General features: G+C 35.0%; 1 protein-coding gene across 7 annotated transcripts in view; it reads left to right on the forward strand.

Moving 5' to 3' along the window:
• DACH1 (dachshund family transcription factor 1) overlaps window positions 1–26,980 on the forward strand; it is a 376,911-nt gene that overhangs the window by 220,148 nt on the left and 129,783 nt on the right. For 4 of the 7 annotated variants that reach the window (XM_058848038.1, XM_058848012.1, XM_058848021.1 and 1 more), the window contains exons 4-5: window positions 15,482–15,637; window positions 16,178–16,350. In XM_058848038.1, the coding sequence (XP_058704021.1) occupies window positions 15,482–15,637; window positions 16,178–16,350 (329 nt within the window). The remainder of the gene's footprint in view (window positions 1–15,481; window positions 15,638–16,177; window positions 16,351–26,980) is intronic. The other 3 variants (XM_058848048.1, XM_058848055.1, XM_058848063.1) reach the window with 1 other exon arrangement.

Raw genomic sequence — 26,980 nt, forward strand, 5'->3', positions numbered from 1 at the left:
CAAATACAACCCAACCAACATAGTAATAAAATCAATACTTACATTTCCCTTGGGGCCACTATTTACTGTTTGCTGTGCCATTTCCTTAATGGAATGGCAGTTATGTTTGCAGAAACCTTGTAACTACGATTTTTGTATTTTAACTAAAAGCAGCTTTCCTGAAGTAGAATGATTAAAAAAGAATCTGGAGTTGCTTTCAGAAAATTGCTGTAAACATTTTGCAGACAGTTTTAACAAAGACTAGCAAATGTCACTGAATTCTAAAATGAATTATTTGTAGTGCTTAAAGTCCTTTCAGTTGTATTGCAATAGACATTTGCCTTAATCTTGAAATGCTTCCTTGATTTGTTTTTACTTTCATTTACTTGGTTCAAATTATTCTTAGTCACTGAAGGCTCATTCCTGTGTGGAGGTCTGCAGTGTTCTCAAAGTGTACAAGGGAGTCTGGCAGTTTATTTGACTTAGCGAATTAAAATAATGGAGGAAAGCATGATCTTTGAGATGAGTCATTGCAGCTGCTGCACAGATCTAATTCTAGTCTTTTGACTTGGTTCTTCTTTCACTGAAGTTTGCCGTTCTCTGGCAGGGCAGCACACGTTTCTGTGCCTTGCAATGTAACTGTATAGTACAGAAAGCATGCTATAGTTGACATTTATAGTGCACACAAGTGTCCTGTGTGTTTGCATATGCAGTAGAATATTTCTCTAATGGTCTCTGACAAGAGGGATGAGTGTCTGAAATAAAATCTGTGAGTCATCATGGCTTAATAATTCGTTCCTTATGGGGCTCTGCTGACCATGCAGTGTTCTTGGCATAGCTGAAGTTTAGGGTAACAGGTTCTGTTGTTCAACATGGCCACTTGTTTGGGCTCAACTGTCAGGGACTAACTATTAACTCTAATTGTTAACTAATTATTACCTTTGATCATGTGACCTTATACCAAATGTCTGCTTTCACTCCCATTTTGCAACCATTATTTTGAATAGTATTCATATGAGTGGGTCATTTGTTGTCTGCATCAGTGTCTGATTATAGTCACTTCATGTGAAATGTCACCATTTCAGGATCTGCATTCATTTCACTTGTCAGTGAAATCAGAAAATTAAAAAATATGGAATGCAAAAGAAATCTTGAAATATGGTAATTTGAAAGCATTGAAATTAGAAATGTTTTATAGTGCTTTATATAAAGCATACACATATCAAAAATGTATATTATATATCTAATAAATCCATAAACATAGATATAAACCAAAATATGCTAAATTGAGCTGAAAAAAATACCAGAACAAAATGGAAGTTCAGGATTAGGTATTTCAGTCCAGTTCTGAGTATTTTTGCAACTTCTATGATACAAATGTAATTTAAATTGCAATGTTCCCTGTAACTTTTCTGTTAGGATGCATTTAAAAAGTATGTTGAAATTTGTCTTTTAAATATATATGTAAGAATTATGCAAGTTTTTGTACATAGCACAGTTTAGTTATAGACTGTCTCATCAGTGACCACTGTTAAAATTTTGTAAAATTTTTATCTAAAATTTTAACCAAAAATATCGGAGAGTCTGCCCTCAGGCCATTATTAATTTTTCTGGGTTTCAACAACAACTATGATTCAGCTTCCACAGAGAACAAGTCAGGATAGAAAAAGAAATATCTTTCAATATTCAAATATTTTCTTTTGGTTTTAATACTTCTATGCCTTGGAGGAAGTAATTAATTTGTGTCATTAAGATGACCCTAGAATACCTGGTTCTGATTGCTTGAACATCTGTCTGAGTCTGACTAAGACAGAAGTTTCTGCAATTGTGTTTCAAATGCCTACTCAGCTTATTTAGAAACTTGCTACTCTCCTGCAGCTGCACTGGTATGGCCCAAACACGCAGGTCTGGGAAACCTGTTCTCCAGCAGTTTTGCAAGAAAAGGACATTCTGAAGCATTTAACTCCTGTTGCCTAAATGATATTGGTACTAGCATTTTCAGCACTTGATATCTGTTCCCATAGAGGAAAGTCTTGCTGTTTGTTTTTTGGATTTGGCAGATGTAATTGCCTGCACTTTACTAATACAGTGCTTTATAGCATCCTTTGAGGATACTGTTTCTGGAGAAAATCACTAGATTGCCCAGAATAGGTTACTAAGAGCAAACTGGCTTCCACCTTACCAGTGAAAAACTTGATGTAGGTCCGATGGAAACTGGATTAATCCCATAGTCAGAAAAACAAACAAATGTCCCACATACTTTAAAGTTTGTCCCAGTATGATTTAATTCTTTGAGGCTCAGCATTTGTTTATGCAAACTTGCAGTATTTAGTGGCATCAGCAAACTTTGTTTCATTAATATTTAGCCAGAGCAATTGTGTGCACAGAATCCTAGACCCATTCAAGGAAACATATTTTGAAACAGGATATTGAAAATAAAGTCCATAGGACAACAAAAGTCAGCTTACATGCTGATGTCAGCATTTGTGTGTGGTGATAAAGCCAAGCTCTTTCCATGATAAAGATAAATTCATATCCAAATCTTTAATAAAAAAAAAAACAAAACTGATGTTAGCTATTCCCATTAAAGTCAGAAGCATCTTTGTAACATTTCCCAGAGACTCAATTGTTAGGAACAAAAGTTATGTCCTGTTAAGAAAAAAAAATTAATCACTCAAGTTATTACATAGGGTATACTGTGTATTCCAGGTTCAAGCTTTATACTGAAGCCTTTGAAGAGGCTGCCCATACTTACCAAATGTTGTAATTGATACAGAATCACTGCCATACAACAGCTGCAATAACAAGGTGCTGCTGCCTTTACTTTAATCTACCTCTCTTTCTGCCAGTTTATTATGTTTTGAATTTATTCTTTTGTAGATCTGTGAGCTATCTTTCTTATGGAAATTAATCTTTTTAAAAGATTTGTACTCTCATTTTCAAACACTAATACATTCATTCAAGTATCCCATTATTCAGAACCAGCTGGCTTTTTATCTAGTGATATTTACTTCAAAAAGCCAAGTTAAATGGTATCATAGATTAATTCTCAGGGCACAGGAAAGCTTTTTTAGAGAAAAAGAGATTTGGTAATTACTTAGAATATCGCAATAAAATCACAGAACATGTCAAAAACGCGTTATATAATCTGTCATAATATAAAGCTTCAAAAAAAGTTAATTCACTGAATTGAATCTAATATGTAGCATCAGTATATGATTTTTAAGTGGAACATTAAGTAAGGATAAAACTTCACTGTGATTTATAATAAGCTATGTCATGATTTTTAGTTATGTATTTTTTCTTTGGAGAAAGCAGTGAAACTTCAAAAAGGGCATTATCCACTGAAATTTCTTACATAAATCAAACTGGAAATAAGACACATTTTACAATTCAATTTAAGATCCCACAGAGACAATAATGTTGCAAGCTGTGCATTTTGCAGAGTAATATAGTAATGTCTAGTTTGCATTTTTGAAAAACCAAATTAATCACACTGTATTGAATATGTTGAAGCAAACCTAAAATTCATCTATTATTAAAAAACTTGTGCAACAAACACAAACTATATTTTATACATAAAGGACAAACTCATTTATTCATTAGGTTAAAACACTTGGAGTTTGCATTTTGTAGCTACTAAAGAAGTGACATTTGCTATCTGTTCTCTTTTTTAAATTTTTCAAAGCATTGTGTTCAGACTAATCTGCTTGAAAAATTGTACTAATACTTTAACACAGTGTCAATCCTGAAGACTGCGCAGAAATCCCTGTGGAAACTAAGGGTAGTCTTGATATTTAAATTTTCTTTCTGGTGAATCACTTTACAGGACAAATATTCACTTATCATATATCTCATATTTAAGTAACATATTTTAACCCTTGAAAGATTAAACACAAGATAAGAAACATTTTATCCAGTTTTTAGCATTTATACATCCTATGGCTAACATTCCTAGGCACTGCTTTGAATTAGGACTTGTATCTTTGCACTCAGCTGTGCTCAGACTGGTACATCAAAGCAACCAGAATGAAATTTTAGCCTTTATCGAGTCTCACTCACTTCAATGGAAGCAGAATTTCAATCTTAATCTTTTAAAGGGAAAGATATTTTAAAATTATTTGTAGATGTTTTCCTGTTTTAGAATATAATTGTGGAATTATGTATTATATATCTTGAGGGGCATATAAGCTGCATACCAAATTTTTATGCCAAGTATCAGGTGCTTCTACTTGTAATTCCACTCCTAGGAATACCACTCTAACTTCTTCTGCCCTCTAGGCCAAATTTGAATTCTAGGATAATTGTTATCTGTTAGTGATTTGTCTGTGCATTCATGTCTTGATGATTTAAAAGTGAGAAATGCAGATTTTTATTTTTGTTGGAAATCTATATTGACTGTACGCTAGAGAGATTGTTTGGAAAAACAAAGTTTCTGAAAAAATGTTCGCTTGCATTTTAAAGAAACAAAAATCTTAAATCAGAATAAAAAATGTTTTGGAATTTGAAAAAAAATTTGCATAATTTTTCCTGAAGCATCTGAAAAACTTCCACTATTGTACAATACTTTAATTCAAGGTCTAAGCCTAAATAGTTTTAAATACAAAAGTAACATGTTTGCTTGTTTGTTTGTTTGAAGCAGCATAAAACACATTGCTAGATCCAGTAGTAGAAAAATTTCAAGCAACTTTCAGGTTCTTGGCCACCATAGTGGAATCCGCATCTCCAGCTGGGGTGTATTTGTTTTGAGAAACTTAGGGTGAGTGATAACCTACAAATAGCTGATACAGCCCCCTCCACCATGGCATGGGTGTGGAACTGCATGATCTTTAAGGTCCCTTCCAACCCAAATCATTCATTGATTTTATCATTCTATAAAGAGCTGATCAATGTGAATTGCTAATGTATCGTCTTGTTTGTAGGGCTTAAGTCTGATGGACTTAACACAGAAACGTCTTTATCCACTGGGTGTGCAGAGGACTGAACACAGTTTGCTGAGAAGGCATCTGGCCCACCTTGTTATTACATAATAGTCATCAGTTATACACTGGTCAAAACTTGTCAGAAAGCATGAGGCTTGGGAACAGAGGTTACCTTTCTCAAAATGTACCCACAGTTCTGACCTGGAGAACACTGTCACTAACTGAGTCAGGGCAGGGTGAAGAAAAAGTACATTTTGGCTACCTATTGTCTCTTCTGTTATGTAACTGCCCTCATCTCTGATCAGATGAATTATTGATCATGAAGAAAGATTGATGGAGCTAGGATACATAGTAAGATGTGTGTTTACATCTTTTTTCTTAACATTGAAAGAGTGCAACATTCTGATTTTTACTAAGTGAGATCTGGATGTAAATACCTTGGTAGGAATATTTTTTAAAAAAAAATTAAAAACTGCTAAGACACAGTTAAAGATATTGTTTAAAGTACACTGAAAAAGTGTGTGCATTCTTCACAAATCAGTTTGATATAAGATACAAGAATGACTACAATGAATAAGATTCATGTGGGCTTGGTAAAGTTCAGAGTACTAAATCTTGGTATAATAGCTTAGGTGAACTTCCTTGTCCTAAAACTGTTATAGAAAAAAAAACCAAAAAACCAAAAAACCAAACAAAAACCTAAACACAACTGTAAAGCCAATATTGAATAAATTTTCATAACATGCTATCATTTAATAACAGTAGACTTTTTTGTCAAACACTGGCTTGTCTCTTTTGTCTCTTCCACATTAGGTGAAAATTTTTGCCATTAGAGATGGTTATAGGTAACAGTGATCCAGACATTTTTTGAAGTAAATAAATATTTTGTGTTAAATAATTTTAAGATAGTGGTTTCATTTTAAAAAGGAAACAAAAATACCAAAATAAATTAGAAACACCCTCTTCTCCCCCCAGATCACAAAAATCCAAGGAAATATTTGAGAAATTTGCTGTTTAAGAAGTATCACTTTCACATTCCTACCCTCTTAATCCAATTTCATACTTTTAGCTGCCTTTGTGTGAAGATTTTACCTTTGATCATTTTTGTAAGGCTTCAGTCAGAAAAACCAGCAGCAGTTCTGGGTAGAGTAGGGTATCAGTACATAAATAGAGAATGGTGGTAGACTAAATCTCACAGAAAAAATGATCCTTTTTGCATAAACAACACCAATTGTGAGAAGCAATTAAAACAGATATGCAATTATATGTAGATCTTTCTCACTGAGGGAAGCTCCTTGTAGCTTGCTGTCTGTGTATATGTACTTGTTACTTTCAGTATTTTCACACTATAAGCCCTTTGGGGCCAGGAGCGTCCACTTGCTCTAACTGTCACATATTATTACTACTGCTGTTATTACTAGTCATACTCATTGTGATTTTTTTCATTGTCCTCCTGAGAAAACAATAAATAATGTGCAGAAACAGTTTCAGCAGTCCTAAACAAGATTCGCGATCCATAAACTCTTAGGTAAGATTTCCTCCTTTAAGTAACAAAATGGTATGATCATCTGTCTTGGACATGGAACTACAGAAAAAAACCTAAAGACTTAAGTGTACAACGAAGTTACTGTAGCATACTGAAGTGCTGAAAAACAGCTGAGATGTAATAATGGTTCTCACTCGGCGCCAAACACAAGATAACATACGAGGTGTTCTTCATCAAAGGAAACACATTATGATTCTGTTTTTTAGGCTGAACATACTAGATTTTGAGCTGGTGGGCAAATATACTCCATTTACAAACCCAAGTATGTGAAAGGAACATATTTTTTAGTAAAACTCTAATTCACAATTTGTTGTATCATTTATGTATTTACACATTTCGTTTGTGTGTGTGTGTGATGTAAAGGTAAAGGTGTGCAGATACAGATAGATACCCATGTGTTCAAATAACATTAAAGTAGTGAAGTTGTGCAGATAAAAGTTAGAAAAATGAATTTTTTAATGAGAATAAAAATCATAGTAGTAATAATAATAATAATAATAATCATCATCATCATCATCCCTGATGGATTTCTTTAAAACCTGAGCCTATTACATGCTGAAAATTTACATAAGGAATGTATAAGACCTAAGAATTAGAGACTATATCAGAAAGGCCATGAGAGAACTAAATCAAAGCTGTACAGGCAACTCAAAAGTAAGAGAATTCCTCTAAAAGCTTTGAGGTAGGACCTGCTTCCCAGAGGAGGGGGAAATAGCTCTGTGAGCCTCAGAGCTTGTGCAGCCTTTTGGCTTTTCCACAGCAGTTTTCTAGTGTGGAAGAGAGACAGCATCGATTCAGAAACGTTTGTGTCCAGCCCCATGCTGCTCATCAAGCCAATATCTGGGCAAACATAAGTCTCTTTTTCCCTGAATGGGAAAGACAGACATGTGCTCTGGAGAGTTCCTGAAACTTGCTGCAGCTGGTTGGTGGGGTTTCATACAGCCAACGTGCAGCTGTTTTCCCAGAGAGCATAGGGATGCAATTGCTATGAGACCTTGCAATCAACTTTGCTTAAGACTGGATATTAATCTGTTGATTAATAAGGACTGATTTTTGATAATTTAGCCTTTCTTCTTTCTTCCTAAGAAAATGACTAAAAAATTACAGTGCATAAAAATCTGAAAAATTATGTTCAAGAAGGCATTCTGTGTGAAACCTTTTAGAGCCAGCGTACTGTTAAGAGTTTGTGCAGCATTTCTGCTGGAAATCGAAATATTCCTCTTTAGTTCAGCAATTTTTAGAAAAAAATCATCAATAAACTTGATTCCCTGTAATATGTCAACCTTCCTGCTTTGCATTTTCATCCCCGGTGCATATTCTTTGGAATAGATCGAATATGATTTTACAGAGGCCTTCTTGCTTTTAATTTTGGTGCTTTCAAGACCAATGTATCTTTCTTCTCATATTTTTTCATAATGTAACACAGCTGAAACAGGTGGGGCAAAGTGTGGACTAGCTAACAATTATGTCTATCTACTAGAAGACATTAGGAAGCTTGGTGTTCTGACTTCTTGCATTTTGTCTATGCAATTAATTTTTGCACTTCTGTATATTGACTGAAGATTTTTTTGTATTTGTTTTTCTTTAGTTTATGGTTTATACAGAACTGTCAGCCATAGTTAGATATCCTGAAAATCTGCAGGACTTTTCATCTGGACTTAAAGGGGCAGCAATTAAGTTATTATTTTTCAAAACTTTTTGAGTATTTTTTTTAAAGAGAAAGAGAAGGGAGAAGACAAGTTACTAAGTACATACATGATACACTGCTTTGGTTTACTTTTCTTGTTTCTGAGCACTGCTGATAGAATTAGAGGCTGTAAAACTCAGACTAGGAGTAATAAGGATCAAAAATCAGGGTCCACACCAACTGAGGAATTGCCTGTATCAGACCAGCATAGATAGTAATCATGAAATCTCATCCAAATCCATATTTCAGGATAGCTTAAGCACTTACTTGTAGGCATGAATCACTCAGAAGCTCAAACTTGTGTCTTTCACCTTGGACAAGTTTCTGGACCTGTCTGTTGTAGTTTCCACTGTACTAAAAAGGAAGCCTATTATACTGTTATACTGATTATACAGAGCAACAAATTGAATGAGGATGCTTCTTTATAAATTGAAGTAACAGGATCTTACACTGAAAGAACTTAAACCCATATTTTTCAGAAGATGTTCTGAACATGTTCTTACAGACTACTCAGCCGGGAATATGCGCTTTTACCTGTTCCTTAAGCATACAGAAAGCATTTGTATCCACAATTACATGCAGTGACTACATTTAGTAATATATTAATTATCTATTGTATGGGCAATCTTTATACAAAAGAAAATACCATGTAATCTAGATGTTTGCAAAATACTTTGTGATGTTCATTGTGTTGAGAGGTAAGGAAAATGTATTTTTTGGTGGTTTTTGGTTGACTTCTGATGGTTCATTAGTCTTTATATTTTAAAAACTGCCTCAAGAGACTAGCTGTACTTGCAGCTTTCTGGTCTGAAGTTAACCTATTTAACCAGGTGTACCTGACAGGAAAATGGAGTCCAGTTTTTATTTTCCTGAACACAGTGCATACAACACATCTGATTTTTTATTTCTCGATGATGTCACAAATTTATTTTTGCATATCTAAAATTGCATTGTTATCTTTTAAGATCATATAACCATAAAAATAAACTGGTTTTTATCTATGAAATTAGCACAAGTTAGGTATTAGTAAAAGGAGACAAATGGAAAATCTATTTTTAGGTAAATGTCACACAGCCTGTAACTGAGTTGCTGAGCTTTCAGTTGTCTTGGGCAGTTTCATTATTCATTAAATTGAATTTTAAAAAGCTTTTCCTCTGTTAATCTTTTTTTGTGAAATAATGAAGGATTAGTATAAAATATCTATATTCTATGGGATTCATTGTAACTGTAAAAAAATTCTTTCATTTATTAACTTATATAAATTCAGTATTCCTGATTAATGATTAAGCCTATACTCTGGTATTCAGCATTTAGAATTCAATCTTATTTCCTGGAATTAGTAATTTCTACTACAGTTTTTATTATCAGAATATAAATATGAGAAAAGTAAAGTGGGTGCAAATTCGGCTTAGGGTGCAAAGTGCAGTTATAATTTCTTTGCCATTGCCACAAAACAAATGTGCAATAAAATTAAAACAGTGAATGAAGCAATCTACATGACTGAGGCTACTGTTTCTCAGATTACTACTTTTGTAAGCAAAGTACAAACAATATGTCATTCCATAGCTTCTTTTGGCTTCTTCATATATTTCTGTAAGAAAATATTTGGGGTTTTGTTTTTTGTTTGTTTGTGTGTGTGTTATTGTTCCTTTTTTTTATATAATTTGCTACTGCACATGTATATAATCTGTCATGATGGTAGCAGTACTACAAATACCAGACCCATCAGCTTACTATTTTAGAGAAAATTATGAACACTTTTAATTAAGAGCTCACATTGCTCATGGGCTATTTAAGAGCATAAACATGATTTTATAACCAAAAAACCCCAAAACAATGCAAAAATTTGAGGGGGTAGAAAAGAAAGAAAAATTCTTATGTAAAGACAAATAATAAAGGGTTACAGAGAAGACTTGAGAAATTTATTTTTCCATGTCATAGTACTTTATCTCCTGATCACTTTGTGGTCTCAGAAGAGGTAGCAATCCAACTATCAAACATATTACAGCTACTGTTTACAAATGACAAAGGATTTTTTTTTTCTTTAATGGTGTAACAGCAACATAGAGACCTTAAAAAATGCCTTTATCTGTAGACATGCATCCTTTATACAGTCTCACAGCACTCAAATATTGCAGATGAATTGTACATCTGATTTTAGGAAACTGAATTAGATAGAAATCAAATCACAAATTTACAACAATTCAAAGACTAAAGCAGCACTATTTGATTTGGGCAGTTTACAAAATGGTTTCCTCACTGTCAGGAGGCTAAGATTACCAATTTTTAGCAAGCTGATTATGCATATTTTCCAGTGGACATAAATAGCCTAGATCGTGAATAGTCCACTTCAGAAAAATGAGCCAACACAGCTGATACTGATGCTTTGTTTGGTAATTGTTGCTGAGATACAAATTGTTTCAGCAAACAGAGAAGATAACAGAAAGATTAGGAGACTAAAAGGAGATCAGTAGCACACCAAAAAAAAACACCAAACAAAAATGTGGTATGAGTTGTTAGTGGGAAATCAGACTCTTCTGTGCTTTTGCTATGTGATATTGCTTGTGTATATAATGGTTCCTGAAACTATCCCTGAGTCAGTGCTGGGATTCACTTGCTTACAGGCATGTTTGAATTGTTCTCAGGAATTCCATAAAATATCAAGTTTTCCACATGAAAGGAAAGGGAAGACCCAAGGGCCTGACAGATAGTTTAATTTCAATTTCTAAAAACCACCTATAATCAAAAACAGTTTGACTTAGTTGCCTAGGCATAGATACATGCTACTACCTTAGATACCCTCGAGTGACCTGCCTGATACACCTCTGGATAGCCTTGAGGTCTCCTGCAAGTGCTGTGTGGTACTCACCAACCCTATAAGACATGATTCAAATTCTTTTGGCCATCTCAGGAGTTGTGTGTTTAGAGCATTGAGCTGAGTCCAGGAGAGGGGTCAGTGTAGTCTTTGGAGTCAGCAGCTGCAGATTTAGGTGACCCAAGATAGGCCTATCTCCCACAAAGTGAGCTCAGAAGCTCTCCAGGACCTTTTGGCTGGATCCCTGTTGACTATCACAGGAAACAAACTCCTCAGCTCACATTGTGGAAACAGAAATTTAAGCAAACTGAATCCTAATGGGTCAGAATGAAAAAAGGAAAAGGAGTCTGCAAATAAGAGTAATGATTATAAAAATGAACCTGGTACATTTAGATCAGGGTTTGTTTGCGGGGCTGACATTGTACACTAGTTTTCTGCTTCATTTTCTTTTTCTTGGCTGCATTACCTTCTAGTCCAGAATTGTTTCAATTTATTATTACCATCCTTAGCTACCTAATTGTGCTACTAATGAATACAAATAATCCAGGCATCAGGCTTTTACAGACCCACTTCAGTGTACAAATAATGGTTTGTTGTGTAACTGCTGATTATGGGAGAAGGTAACTCACATTATGGAAAATATGTGCCAAAATATTGGTGACGAGGAAAGCAATGGATTCTGTACTCTACCTTTTAAATTGTGAAAAAGTATTGTCATTCTTGTTCCATCGAGTTGTCCATCATGAGAAAATGTGAGATGCTATGAGCCTGGTTTTTAAGCGTGTGTACTTAGATTTGGAACTTCATTTAAATTTTTTGAGTGTCTGTATTAGCACTATCACATATGAAACGTAGTTGGCTACCAAATTGCCTATTCAAGTACATATGTATGGGGTTTGAGCACTCAACATCAAGCATTTGCATTTCAAAATTGGATCCCTTGTGCTTGAAAGCCTTGAAAATGGTACTCTATGGTCAGCCTAGTGCAGCATCAATTGAAATGCTGTTTGAATGCAATGTAGAGCTTCCAATTGCTGCTTCAGAAAGTGTTATGCTGAATCTGGAACACTTTGCATAATTTAATTAATTATGCCACTAAAAACTGATTTTCTCTCAATTTAAAGCAAACAGCTTTTATGAGGGTGAACTGCAGCACCCAGGGATATCAGGTGTCCAAGCTTTTAATCCTATTACAAAGACTTGACAACCACTGATGGAAACTGGAACAACATAAGCCTCCAGCAGGGCAACAAGTGAAGAGGAAGAAGGCAACAGATTTTTAATACTCTTTGAAACCACTGTATGCATTAAATCAAAATCAAATGTAAAAGGTGACAGAACTGGTAGCTTGCACTTCGTTGTGCAGACAGTGAATAGTGTCTAAGGAATAACACTTATTTTGCTATAACATTAATGGAAATAACTGTTTCCTCTAAGAGGAAATGTATTCTGTTTAACTAGCATAAGAAAAACAAAGTGAAAGGCCAAGACTATTTGTATCTGTGTCTGCTCACTTAAAGTGTTCAGGAGCTCTGCAGTTGGAAGTTTGAAAGTGGTTTCTAATGTTATAGATTGGATTCTCGCTATGAATCATTTTCCATATAAGTAAATCTTAACAGATGATTCCAGACTACAAGTATTAAGGATACTGTCACTAAATGCTAGCCTTGATACTTTGGCTTTCTGAAACTTGTCTTCTCTCTTCCAAATCATTATTGTGTTCAATATCATGCTAAAACAGCAGACACTGTAATTTTGAGGCAGAAAAGAGTACTGATTTAGAAAAGCTCTAATTTCTGAGCCACATAAGCAGAGCCATAATTGGCAAACTATGACTGACCTTGCAAAATTCTGTGACCAGGTTAGGAAGGGTCACAGAAGAATTGACTCCATCTCCATATCGAATATCAGCATGTAACATGAAATTAACTGCATTGTAGAAGATCTTGCTGATAAAAATAGGGAAAATATCTCATTACTGGGAATTCAGTAGCCCTATAAAATACAAACATCTTCCTTTTAATGCTAGCAAATATTCACATAATTACTAATATATATTTATGTATTATTTGTATTCTTCATATCTATAAGAGAGATGCTACACTTGGCTCAAAGGAGATACCGGAGTTATTTGGGCTCATTGAAAGTGCTTTAACCTAGATTTAAAGGGGAAAAGGGATAAAATCAAGCCATTAGAGATGTCTGGAAGAGACACACCAGTGTTTGAAAGACAGTGTTTTGCTAATGGTAAAGAATGGAGCGCCATGTGGTGGCAAAGACTGCAAAGTATGTGATTGATGTGTTAGAAATTGCAGAAGTCCCTAAGAATAGTCATGTAGGAATTACTTGTCTCCCCCCAAAAGGTGGTGGGATCAACAGGCCAGCTGAAATGCATCTAGAGCAATGCACACAGCATGGCCACCAAACAGGAAGAGCTGGAAGCCATTGTGCAGCAGGAAAGCTGTGGCAGAGTTGCCAGCACAAAGACATGGTGGGATGACTTCCAGAGCTGGGGTGCTGCAATGGATTGCTATAAACTCTTCAGAATGGATAAGCAAAACAGGAGGGTGGGGTAGGCCTGTATGTTAGCGAGTGAAATATGTACATCAAAAGGGTAAAAAGCAGAAAATTAGAGAACGTAAAATTAAAAGGAAAATTAATCTTTTTCCAGATAAGATTTAGCTGCTTTACTATGTATTTAAATGTGTGTTCATGCTTTTTGAGAGTGTCTTAGTTCTCAAAATACAAACAAAAACAAGGTTACTTGGCAGAGGTCATGAGATTTGAGCCATGTATTTACCAGCTCAAGTATGTTCACTGCATAAAGGTTATAAAAATTTCTTATAAAATAATAAAAGTATTTAATATAATTGATTCTTTTCATTGTTTCATAAAATTGCTTTGTTTGATTGCAGGAGACTTTGGACTGAATTTTCATTACCTACTTCTGAACAATTTACACTGGGATTGAGACAGTATAGAGCTAATGAGTTAGAATTTATATTGAGCCTTAACTGTCTTCCTGAAGTAACTAGGGAAAGAAAATCATGGCAATAATGGAGTATTTTTCATTATAAACTATGTTGTACAGCTTTTACAATCAGGTTTTTAATAGATCTAGAGAAATTAAATTGGAATTCTACCAACTTCTGTGCTTTTGTCATCCAATGAAAACGATGTTAAAATATGTCAAGACTAATAGGCTTATCCCCTTTCTACTGAAATAAGGAGGTGGTGTCATTCCTGTTGTTTTTCAGGCTCTGCTGTTCATTAAAGAGTAGGATGTATGTAGAAAAACATTCAGAAATATGCACTTTGCTATAATCCATAATGCTAAATAAAAACTGAACATAGATCAAATACATCTTGACTTATGTCATCCTACAGTCCCTATCAAGAGACTCACCAATGAAAATAGTAGACATTTTCAAAGTCAGGAGGTTGAAATTGTGCTCTACATGAAAAAGGAAGCAATCATATATTGCTGATGGGTATATTAATACTGCTGAGAATGCATGCATATATCCATATTTATTAATATATTCAAACATTGTTTATTGATTGTGTATGGTAAATAAACTCATACAGTGAATGTATAGATTACTGTGTATGCATAAACATACATACACTCAATCTCAGCATTATACGTAAGTACACACCAAGAATGATATAGTTTGTCAGTTTGGAAGATCTTAACCTTTTCATTGCGTATAAATATACAAATTAATAATGAGATATTTATCATTATTGTTCTTTATACAGAGTGTACTGTATTGTCCTTTAATTGTATCTTATTTAATTATGTGGTTATTTTTTATGAGGAAGTCTGCAATAGAGAAAAAGGGTGTTTCTCAAATGAATGAATTATCTGTCATCTCAGTACGTTTGTCCCCATTCTTCTTTGCTGTTAGTCTGTTCCACTACCAGAAGATTGCAAGAATCAATGTAATCCCTTACATTTTTATAAATAATATAAAATAAAAATTGAATACACAAAACAGAATCATCAGCCAAGCACATACGCATGCATGTTGGTGCCCTCAATAAATTAATATTTTAATTACTTCAAAGAACATTTATTTATTCACAAATACAGGACACAATATAACTGCAGTTAAAATTTTAATCGGCATAACAGGACATTTTTTGTTAGACATTTTTCGGGCAAAAATATTCTCTCACATATTAATAAGTGCTGTATGTAGTTTTATTTTCTAAGTATGAGGAAAGTGTTTGTGCAATATACACAAAACACAGACTTCATGTGAATGAGCATGACTCTAATACTTTAGAGTGCTTGTGTACTACCTCTTGACTTTAAAAAGTTATTCTTACATACCTTTTTTAGAGGGTGGAAAAAACCCCTAACTAACCCTGAAGACCTTCCCCCAACTCACATATTAAAAAAAGAAAATTATAAATAAATTGCCACTTGCAAAAAAAAGGTTAGAATGCTGGCCTTGCTTCCAAATTCAGAAATTGAAAATTTGGAATCTTCATTCATCCAAATAATATATATTCATTCCCCACAGGCAGCAGTGATGGTTCTTGGGATAAAGAAAAACTTCAGTGTCCCCCCACCCAAGGATCACAGGCCTCTGTTAACCACCCCAACTTGCCTGGACAGCATAATGTTCCAGTTAGCCATCCTCTCAACCCTCTTCAACAGAACCACCTCCTGCCAAATGGTATGGGTTGACATCTTTCAGCACTAACATCAGCAATTTTTAGTTCCTGTCTTTTTTTTTTTGTGTTTATATAAATAGGCAATGAAAAAATCAAGGATGTGCGGAATACTGGAATACTTCCTTTAAAGTATTAAGCAGAGGAAGTGGAGTCAGTAAAGAACAAATACATGTGCAATAAAATTGATACTTAAAATAACTGCTAACCTGTGCATCAGTGGCAAAATGATGCATTGCTAAGGCACCTTACAGCAGATATCAAAAACTGTGATAAATAGCCATTACTTAGCAATGATATCATACATTACACAGATATGAACAAACTAAGAGGTCTAATAGCCTCTCCTTGTGGCTAGAAACCCTCCATGGTTGCTAGTGATTGACCCCTGCATCTCCCAGAATAAAACTGACATAGAGCTGCTTTTTCCTGCAGTGTGAACCATCTTGTCACCTGTCACTTGAATATTGTCCATCAGGAGGAAAAAGAGGACAGTGCTTAAGAAAAGATGCATAAACCTATTTCCCTATTTTTCCCCCCAACAGGGTTGGAACTTCCTTTTATGATGATGCCCCACCCACTGATTCCCGTGAGCCTACCTCCAGCCTCTGTCACGATGGCAATGAGCCAGATGAACCACCTCAGCACCATCGCCAACATGGCAGCAGCAGCACAAGTGCAGAGCCCTCCATCCAGGGTGGAGACATCTGTTATTAAGGTAACTATACGGCAAGCCAAACTGAACCAAACCAAAAGGCAGCAAATTGTAGCCCACTCCCAAACACTGTAGATGTTGTAAAGGTATATAGGTGTCAAATGTTCTAAGGTAAGTCATAAAGTCAATAAATACAAGAAAACTCAGTGTGGTGACTCTGAGAGCACAACAGGCTCCTGTAGGCCACTGTTGCCTTCTCAGTTTCCCTCTGTCTCTCTAAATCAGTATTAAAGCAACACTCAAATTGAAGCATTTTCACACATAGATTTGTGATTTCTCATATTTCATAGTCTGTAATCTAATGTTCCATGAGATAGCATGGAAAAAATTACTTTTAAATTAGAAGGGTTGTCCTTCCAACTTCAAAATCTAAGCATTTGAACTGAAATGCTCTAATATATCTGAAGAAGGCTGAAAGGTTTGATACTTCACCTGTGCAGAAACTAAATCTGGCAAATCCCAGAACAAATTGGAATGAAGTAGCATGGAACAGTCCTAGTAATCTGCAGGCCAGAACTCTAGTATTATAGGGATATCTCAAAAATATCTGACAACTGAACTTGTCTACTGGTTTTAGGTTTTGTTTGTGGCCTTTAATTAAATTAATCTGCTTATAGAGGCTTTTATCAGAGGCATGGAGTCTTTTCCTCCTCTTACTGAAGGTGATCTGTTTTCATTTTAAAGGCATTTCATTTTTAAAGATACTTCTCATAATTAGATAATTATGACAATCTTCATTTAGAGATCTACATTTTGCCCCTTATCCTTCTTTAGTTCTAATAAATGAAAAAGAGAAAGTACACAAGCTTTTGTTCTTTTTTCTAATGTATCTTAGAAATAGACATGCAAAAGGAACTTTATGTGGGGGGCTATGTTGGAAATCTGTCCATTCTCTTATGACAAAAATTAGGTAAATTCTTATTCTTTTGACAAAATTCTTTTGACAAAAATTAGATAAACATAGAATCTCTTGGACCTTCAAATCAGGAGTTACAAAAGTTTTGAAGTTCATGGTGATTTGAGTGAAGACGTCTGACTTAATATTAAGACAATCAACATGCTGGTGCACCTTTCTTCTTTAACCTAACAAGCACAGAACTCCTAAGACCTGTTAAATTAAAAGTCAACAAATCTATGTTTTTATTGACCTGGAAAAATATGATCTGTCGTGGTTTTAAGGCAGTAACTAAAAAATTATTAGAAAACTTACTTATTTCTTGCTGTGAGATATGGATTAGAACAAGAGCAAAACAGGCTTAAAACTTAAAAGGAATAAAGAAAGTTTATTAACAAAACTACAAGAATAAGAACACCAGCATAAACTTCCAGAAAACCCCTTTATCCCCCACTACCCAACCATTCCCTTGTTCACATGACAACATAGAGACAAAAGCTTTGGAACTTTGGTGTTTAAAACAGTCCCAATTCTTGCTAGAGTCTTTTCATCAGCCTTTGTAGAGAAACAGAAGTCTTCTTCTGCTAATCTATGGAGTTTCTCACAAGAAAACTACTTCTGTTATAGTTTTCCATTTCTCTGATGCCAGCTGCCCGGAAATCCTGTCATCAGTTCACTCCTCCCATTTCCCATCACTCTGAGGTGTGTATGGGCCATGAGTCTAGGGATGTCATTTTTTAAGGATGAGTTATTCAAAGGCAAAAGTTCTCTTCATCTGTCTCTGTGAGCTTCTCTGGAAAACAGTTTTCTCATTGCCCTCAAGGCCTCAAATCTTTGCTTCACTCTGTTCCAGCACCTCACTGTATCACAATTATTCTCTCTTTTGCTCAAAATCCACCCTTTGAACACTCCATTCCTCCCAATATACTTTGTCATTAATTAAAGGAGTATTTTCAAACTACTATTGTTCATCTCCATAGCTTTAACAGAAAGATATTTCAGCTTATAACGCATCTCCTTATTTTCTCTTCCCTATCTAAAACTTAACTCTTTTCTTCACTTCTTCATGTTGATTGTTTCTCTCTCTCTCTGTCTCTCTGGGAAAAAGGAGTAATCTGTACGTTTTATCCAGGTAGTAAAAGAATTAAAGTCTTGGAAAAGCTGCAGATGTTCATAGTGTCAGGTTTCAGTCCAGCAGCAGAAACTACAAACTAAGCCAGGCCGGCCGGCTCCGTTTCTCTCCCCCCCCGCCCTCTGCGGCCTTGTCCGGCCTGGAGTTGGGGGGAGGAGGCCGAGACAGAGCCTTGTTCTCTTTTCAGAAGCAGGAAACTACAAAGAGAACAAGAGAACTCTGGCTTTACATCTTAAGGTGGTGTTCACAAGTTGATCTCACTTTTCAATGGCAGCAAAACTGCTGTCAATTCTTAGAAATGACCGATAATTGGTCAGGAGAAAAGACTCCCATCAGTCACCAGCAGCTTCAACGTCCTTAGCTCTCAAAACCACCTTAAAGGTAAAGTCACCCTATGACAGATCTGATGGCCTAATTTAGTCACCTACACTTCCAAATGTAGGGTCTTCTTTGGAGGCCTTTGGTGGCATCCCTTTCTCAACTTTGTTGACATGAGGAGTTAAGATATGGGTTTGAGAAGAATTTATTTAGGTGGTATGCCAAAAAGACTAGATCCCACCCATCTAGTTTCCATCTTACCCATCTCTCGGGGATGTAAGCAGTCTGCTGCTGACTAACTGATTACATGGTGATTTTTGCAACTTTATTTTTCTATTTTTACTTGGTTGGCATTTAGTAAGAGTTACATGATACTAATGTTCTCTGTAACACACATGGTGCTTTATTTCATTCTAAATTTATTTTCTTAATTGGAACAGTAGCCACTGGTACTTCAGGGGTATCTAAAAATGAAGATTGAGATGGAGTACATGCTAAATGACATCTGATGTATTAATAGTTGTGCCAAAACAAGAAAACTTTGTTTTCACTATTTTCATGCTTTTTTCTCTCCTTTCATTTTCTATGAGCTATTTGATTTTATATGTAAGAGTATAAAATTTGACCTTCATGAGCATTGGTAACCTTCTGTTTCTAAACTTTACCAAGCTTACTTCTAGCTTGTAAAGCTGATTTACAAGTTAGATGTAGCTATTAAAATTGCCTAAGTTACCACGGCCGACATTTAAATATGTCGTCTATAGGAACATATTCCAGTGTGATTGCTGTCTTTGTCTCCAGTTACCACAGTCAGGTACATTTGAGCACAACATATCTCATAGCTCATGTAAAAATGGTTTTCTTTTATGGAAAGCAGGTCCTGCTCTGTTGACAAATCTATCCCCATTATGGGAACGTTGCTGGACCCAGGAAGCACTTAACTGAGAAGTACTTTTGGCTCATGTTATCTAAACCTGTCTAGATTTAAAACTATTGGACTCTGAAAGGGACATACTGTCATCATATAAATGTGTATATTATTATAACTGTGGGCAGTCCCATACCAGAAGATTTTCCTTATCCTGGAGCTCCTTTACTTCTTAACAAGTTCATTTTTGTAACTCATCTATTTTCTTTAGCAGAGATAGATTCCTTATAATCTAGATGAAGACCTTGAAAGTACATAGCAATTTCGGCTCTCTGAAACATTCTATCAGCACATTGTAATTGGAAAAACATAATATCTTTCCAAAAGCTTGCTTATTTAGGCATTTGTTTGTATTAATAATCGACAGTATGTATCAATGTCATTTTTGAAAATTCAGCTCTCATATTCATGCTAATTAAATATTCATTGTAGCTGCCAACTTTTGCATAACTCCTGGCATAACATCCTGTGCAAGTTATTTGACAAACCAGTTTTCATGTTCCCATCTGGTTTGCACATAACCATAATATAAAAATATGTGGATTTCAATGAAATGTTTTTAAATGATCAGATTAACCCAAGTTCTCTTTAGAAAAAATGTGCACATATGAGGATGAAATACACATTTCTTTTGAAGTTTGCACTAATAAGTTAAGGATTTTGGGTCCTTTATGTAGAACATGACATTACCCAAGTGCTGGCCTGACTTTTTCAGTCAGGGCCTGTGATATATTGCTCACAATTAATTTCTACTGCAGGTGAATCCATAAACACAAGTTTTAATTTGTCACTCAAAACTCACTTCTAAATATAAGATCTTGCTGCACATAGTTGTTTGAACAGTATTATAAGGGCTAAAGAAGTTACTGTTTCCTATTCATTCCTTCAGCCTCATTGTGGTACAACATATGTCTAGATTTATGTCCTCTGTTATTATCTATTGCAGATGGATATGGTCATGTGGATAGAGGTAGCACAGCCAAGTAATTATGTTCCTATTTTTTAATACCAAACAGGATTGAAACATAAACCCCAGAAACTTAAAAGCATGAGGTCATTGTTAGGGGATTTTCTTCCCATCAGGATGGGCATAATGTCACTGGTAATTTACCTGTTCTTCTCTAGGCATAGTCAGAGGCTGTGATTTTAATTCCATTGAATTATATGCACTAAGTAGTTGAGCAGGAAACTGTAATCAGCATACTTCTTGAACCTTGTGCTGCCAATGTAATGTTTATGAATAATAACTTATACTACAATCAAAATAAATATCTTCAAGAATAAATCTAAGTGAGAAGGTCAAATCTCCTTTTTCTTTATTTTTACAAAAATGGATAAATAGTGCAGTTGCTCTCTTTCATGAAACTGTTTGTTATTAGAATTACAGCTTCCAGTTTTTTACTCCTATTATTTTCAGACATCTTGGGTTTTTTCCCACTTTGGTTTATATGAAATAAAATTATTTTTTGACTATAAATATGTAAAATGAATATATTTTTCATTATGGACTCATTTTTTAACCCTAATTTTACTGAAGTATTTTCTCTTTAGTATCAATGTTTCCACAAATTGAAAAGTTTTTCAACCACTCATCTCAGCATTCGTAGTTGTAACCTGAGTAGAGTACAGCATGTGTGCTAGTGTAAACTCTGCTTGAAAGTTAGAAGGCCTGTGAGAAATTTCAACTCTGAAAAGTAAATCAATAGTAACCATATCTAATTAAGTAACAAAGAACAAAATTAAGTCTTAGAAAATCAGAGTCTTCAGATTATAGACAACCAGGTTCATTGGATAGAAGAATTGCCTTTGTGAACAGTGCCACAGTAGATGACTTGCTGACCTTTCCTTCCAATTCACTGACTTCACAGCTAGTGCTGTTATCTTTAAACTCACAAAGCTTCAAATGCCTTTCTATTACTGGGCAATATTTCATTTCTTCATAAGAAGTTGGAATAAAGCTGAGATCATGTACTAACTAAACATTTTATCCTGCTGTATTCAGGAGATGAGACAAAGACAAAATTACAAGGGAAGCCTTACAAAGCAACACCTTAGATTTGGCAGTGAACTCTGAGCCCTAAAATCTTCAGAATTATATTTCAGAAGAGTGTTGTGCCCTTTCGAACATGAGATGAACATTAGATGTCTTTTTGTAATGGAATGTTTAGATATATGAGTTGGATGAATAAGAGGAGAGCAACAACAAGCAGGGACAGCAGATTGTGACAACAATGAATTGCAGTGAGTGTGACAGCTGTGACCTGGGGATGCTTTAGACATGAAGTGGCTTTCATCACCTGCCTGGGGTTTCAAAGGCTCAGCTTGTTAGCAGTTTCACTACATCAATTTTTTTCACTCAGCAGAAAAATATATGAAAATATAAAGGACATACCTTATATTAATAGCAACTTGAAATTACATTGTAAAAGTTAGAACAGAGCAGTAGCATGCCAGAATCAAAAATGGTAATTTATAAATATGTGACTAATACTTATAGAAAGAATAAAGAATGAAACAGAAGAAACCAATACCTCCAGCTGAAAAAGTGGAGACAGCAGTGGCAGAGTAGTATTCCACTGTGTAATGAATGTATCAGACTAAAATTTGCTCATTCCCTCACATATATAACAGCATTGGTTGTGTTACACTATTTTATACCTTTTATTAAATTTATAGATAGATATATTCCCATGATCCAATAGCAGAAATTTGCTGTTAACTTTCTAAACAAAGGTAGCCGCTGACAGATTTTATTTTTTAGAATAACTCTGTTTAGAGGACTATTATGACATGAAACTTTATTTTGGCATTCACTTTTTCCCTTTTCATTGGCAATAGTGAATTCCTGTTGGTGTAATTTAATGTTTTTTGTTTTTTTTTTTTTTTGCCTATAATAGATTAACTCAGTTGGTCAGAGCCTGGTGCTAATAACATCCAGGTCATGGGTTCAATAGCCATATGGGTGATTCACTCAAGATTTGGACTTGATGGTCCTTCTGGGTCCCTTCCAACTGAGACTCATGTTTCTGTGATTGTTTCCCAAAAAGTCCAAATAATAGCCAAAGAGAAGAAATACATCACTGCCATACAGAAATGGCTGAATAGATTACATTTTAATGTCTCATGTTAGACTGGTGGTGAGCAAGTCCAGAGAACATATCCAAGAGGAAGCACTCTAAGAGGAAAAAAGACAAATTCACTTCACTTGTTCACAGGTTCACTCAATCTTGAATCCTGTGTTGAAGGCTAAAGTTTTCTATGGACACTTCTGTGCCTTACAGGAAAAAAATGATGCAGACAGTGGCATCATTCCTGTGAAGCTGGATATGCTATACATATTTACAGACAGGGAATGTATTCCAAACTGGCAGAAAAAAACTTTTTTGTGTGCCTGAAAAACACCTGACTTTTCAGATAACCTACTATTTTTAGAGATATTAGTGCATTGTGTATTCAAAATACAAATTTTAACATTACTTTAAAATGCTTTTCTTGAATGTGTAAAAGTGCAAGAAAAGGGAAGCTACCTTAATTTCCTCTTTATCTGATACATGAAGTATGATCGAATTTTCTTCTTTATGTAAGGAAAAATTTGATTTAGACCATTAAAATAATAAAATGTAATTGGTCTACAATAAATATTTTAGAATAAGAATAGGACTATTAGCTCCTGAAACAACTGCTTTTACATGTTAGGAAACCAAACATGAAAATTGGAATGTACCTATAAATTTTTAAGTATAATGTAAATCAAATAACACTTAATTTTATCCTGGCTGCAGAGAATATGATATCTAATTTGTAGGAACTTGAGCATAACAGAAAAAATTCCCACATTAGAATAACTTGTATGTATGCACACTTCTTTTTATTTTTTCATTTAGAATGAGTAGATCTTAGGTCAAAGTATAGTTGACCTTCTTTATTATGGCTTAACCATCTTTACATTAGAGGACACTGTGTTCCGCCTCGTTAATTAGCTCTATCTATATGATTAATATTATTTGTTTTAGCTTTTAATACAGATTTTTATATAATGACCTTAGTAGCTGCTAACTAAATATGGTAGGCTGTAACTTGGAATCATGTATTTTTTTTTAATAATATGTGATCCTATTATTTCTTTTATCGTGCATGATTCTGAGGTGCAGTTTGAAGCTGATAGCAGCCATATGCTCGTATGAATTAACTTGTGGCATGTAAAATAGTTATCTACACATGACACAGAGGAGGTAGTACAAACTTTATGTTTGAAATATTCATGTTCATGTGTGTAACAGGGAACTGTGTATGTAGTGTGAGATTAACTTGTTGCAAAATGACCATGGGGCCAGGTACAGGGGTGGGATTAATTTTACTGACTTCTTGGGCATAATGCGCTGGCTCTATTTGAGATAGTTACTTTAGTTACTATCTTTAGTGAGGTGAGTTTTACTTTGGAAACATAAATATGCGTGACAAATAAGCCTAGGGTGACTATTTGTGATGCAGACATTTTTAGTATGGACAATGACATCTAATCAGATGAATTCTTGGTCTTTGGCTGGATGTGTGGTTTTGATTTACATTGAGGGGTGAATTCCTACTGATGCTTCTCAAGCTTACTCTTCACGTAAGGCTAGATTTTCAGAAGAGGAGGAAAAAAACCTTAAAAAAATCAGAAAGTATGTCCAGCTTGCCAAATAAGCAGTTACTAATTTGATTTGATTTGAACAGAGTTTCTTGCATGTCTGTTTATTTGCATGTTCCGTGGGGTTTTTTGTATACTTTAGAAGGATATTTTGTTTGTTAGATCAAATATTCACTGTGAAAACCAAGCTCTTTCTTCTGTGGACAGAGATTGACTTTGATTGTCTGTTTGCTAGCTTGTTTTTAATCTCTGTAATGGCCCTATCCATTGACGCCCGCTTCCTGACTAGATCACTGTACTTTATGTACTGCTCATGATTTCAAACTATTAGATCTCTTGTGGAAGTACTGTTAAAGGATTACTTGGAAGTCTCCTGTTTGGCTTCCTGTCAGTTATCTCCTGCTGTAGTAATTATGTGTAGAAAATAGGACACTAAAAATTAAGCCAATTCAGTATTATTGTCAATTGATCTCTCTGTTCATTTTATGCTTTCAGTTGTCAGTATTCTTGTGATGGGAGCAGCAAAGTAGGTACAATGAAAAATTGCAGAAGTAAAAAGTATAATGGAAATCAAATTAACTTCAATTGGTCCAAGAGGTAAATAAGTTCAAGGTATTCACAAAGAGAGAAGACATCTTATGTAAATATCATGGGTTCTTTTCTTCATAAGAAAGACGTCCAAGATTTAAAATAATAGAGCAGTTAATGCTACAAAACATTTGAACTCCTGAATTTCGATTTGGATTAGAAGTGGATCTGTGAAAACAAGATGAGAAAGATGTCATGTGCGTCAGTGTGAAATCAGCAAGATCTTTAGCAACCAGTGATAAGGAAATCGAAATAAAATTTTATAGCATTCAGTCAGTCAAATTACACACTTATACAAGTGACTAAGTAAGTTAGGAAATAACTATTAGTCCAGTTAATTTTGCAATTCCTAGGTCTAAATGTTCATTTAGAATGTCATACTGTCTTTGAGTAAAGTGGAATGAAAAAGTAAAACTGTAAAAATAAAATATTCTGTTTGCAGAAGATATAAAAGATACTCAAGTAACTAATTTCTTACACTTATTCAGCTAAAGCAATGTCAAATTAAATGTGACATTTTATAATAAAGTTATTCCTGGAATACATCTCACACAGGTTCAAAATAAGTCAGTGAAGAAGTGAAGAAAGAAATCTGTGTTTTGATCACTTTTAAGAGATTTTTATAATTCTACCACCAAAAAGGCTTGGAAGACAGGTGTCTTCCCGCAAAGGTTGGAAATAATATAAACTACTCCTTGTTACCACGCACCCCAATAGGTGACGGTAATGCAGGTTCTTGTTAATAAATTCCTTGGGGCAGATTAGAGTGAAATGACACTGAATGATCCATGTTTGTAAATATGTACATGTAGGGTTTATTTTAGGATAATTTGGTTGAAATGGGGAGCACATATGTAGCCATTTTCATTATTATTATCTGTAGCAATACAGCAATATAAAAGCATAAAAAACACTTAATGAAAAAGGAAATTAATAGAAAGATATCACCACCCATTGGCCTCACAACAAGACTTGATTGTTGCAATTTCAGTGTCTGTTAGTTGAAGCAATTGTCACTGTCTTGATATGTCAGGAACAGGAAAAACCCACAAAACACCAAATTTCCACAGTCATATATGCTCAGGTTCTGGTGGGAATGCCCAGGTTCCTCTCCTGAGGTGGGGAGTTTGGCACTGAATGGTGTAAGGCTGTGGATCACAGGACACTTCAGGAGTCTTTCATGATCCAGGACACCTCCCAGGATGCCACAGCTGCCTCTCCCATCAGCACATTTGGGTCAATTATGGCCCATCAGAAGGGGTGAATACCTTCAGACAATGTGTGAATGTCCCTGTACTTTCCCAGAAGGGAGTTTTCATGCCTGAGCCATTGTGAAAAGGGCATAGACATGACAGAAAGCACTTGCCCACAGGCAAATTGGCAAGATTTACATCTTACCAGCCTCCTTCCTTACCTTTTTCAACACCCAGCTGTAGCCTTCGGTGATGAGTGTATGCCATCTGCACCTGGGGGCCAAGTGGGCAATTTTTTGAGTCATTAACCAGTCCAGTCTCTCACACTCCTGATTAAAAGATTCTGCTGCTGTTGCTGACTAATATTATTATTATTATTATTATTATTATTATTATTATTATTATTATTATCATCATCATCATCATCATCATCATCATCATCATCATCATCATCATCATCATCATCATCATCATGACTGTATAAAACAGTTTGTGTCATTTAGACTTTCCGTAGGATAAAGTTAGGCTGTTCAGGGACACTGGATGCCCCATACCTGGCAGCGTTCAAGGCCAGGCTAAATGGGGCTCTGAGCAACTTGCGCTAGTGGTCAGTTCCCCTGCCTGTGGCAGGTTGAAACTAGATGGCCTTTAAACATCTCTTCCAACCTAAACAATTTCCTAAAATTACCTAAACTATGGAAAGTATGACCTTGAAAATAAATTACTTTATCCTCTGCACTTCAATGACTTAAAGCACAAACATCTTTGAAGGAGTTTGTTCAATACTGAAGAAGATCAAGACAACTAAATAGTTGAAAAAATTATATATCTCTAGAGCAAGACTTAATTGCATGTCTAGAGCTCATTCCATGACTAAAATTAAAGGATGACTAAACCAAAGAGATGAGTCTTATGGCAAAGTAAACTAGAACATAGTAGACAGCTGAGA

This window comes from Poecile atricapillus, chromosome 1, assembly GCF_030490865.1.
Source record: "Poecile atricapillus isolate bPoeAtr1 chromosome 1, bPoeAtr1.hap1, whole genome shotgun sequence".
Taxonomy (NCBI): Eukaryota; Metazoa; Chordata; class Aves; order Passeriformes; family Paridae; genus Poecile; species Poecile atricapillus.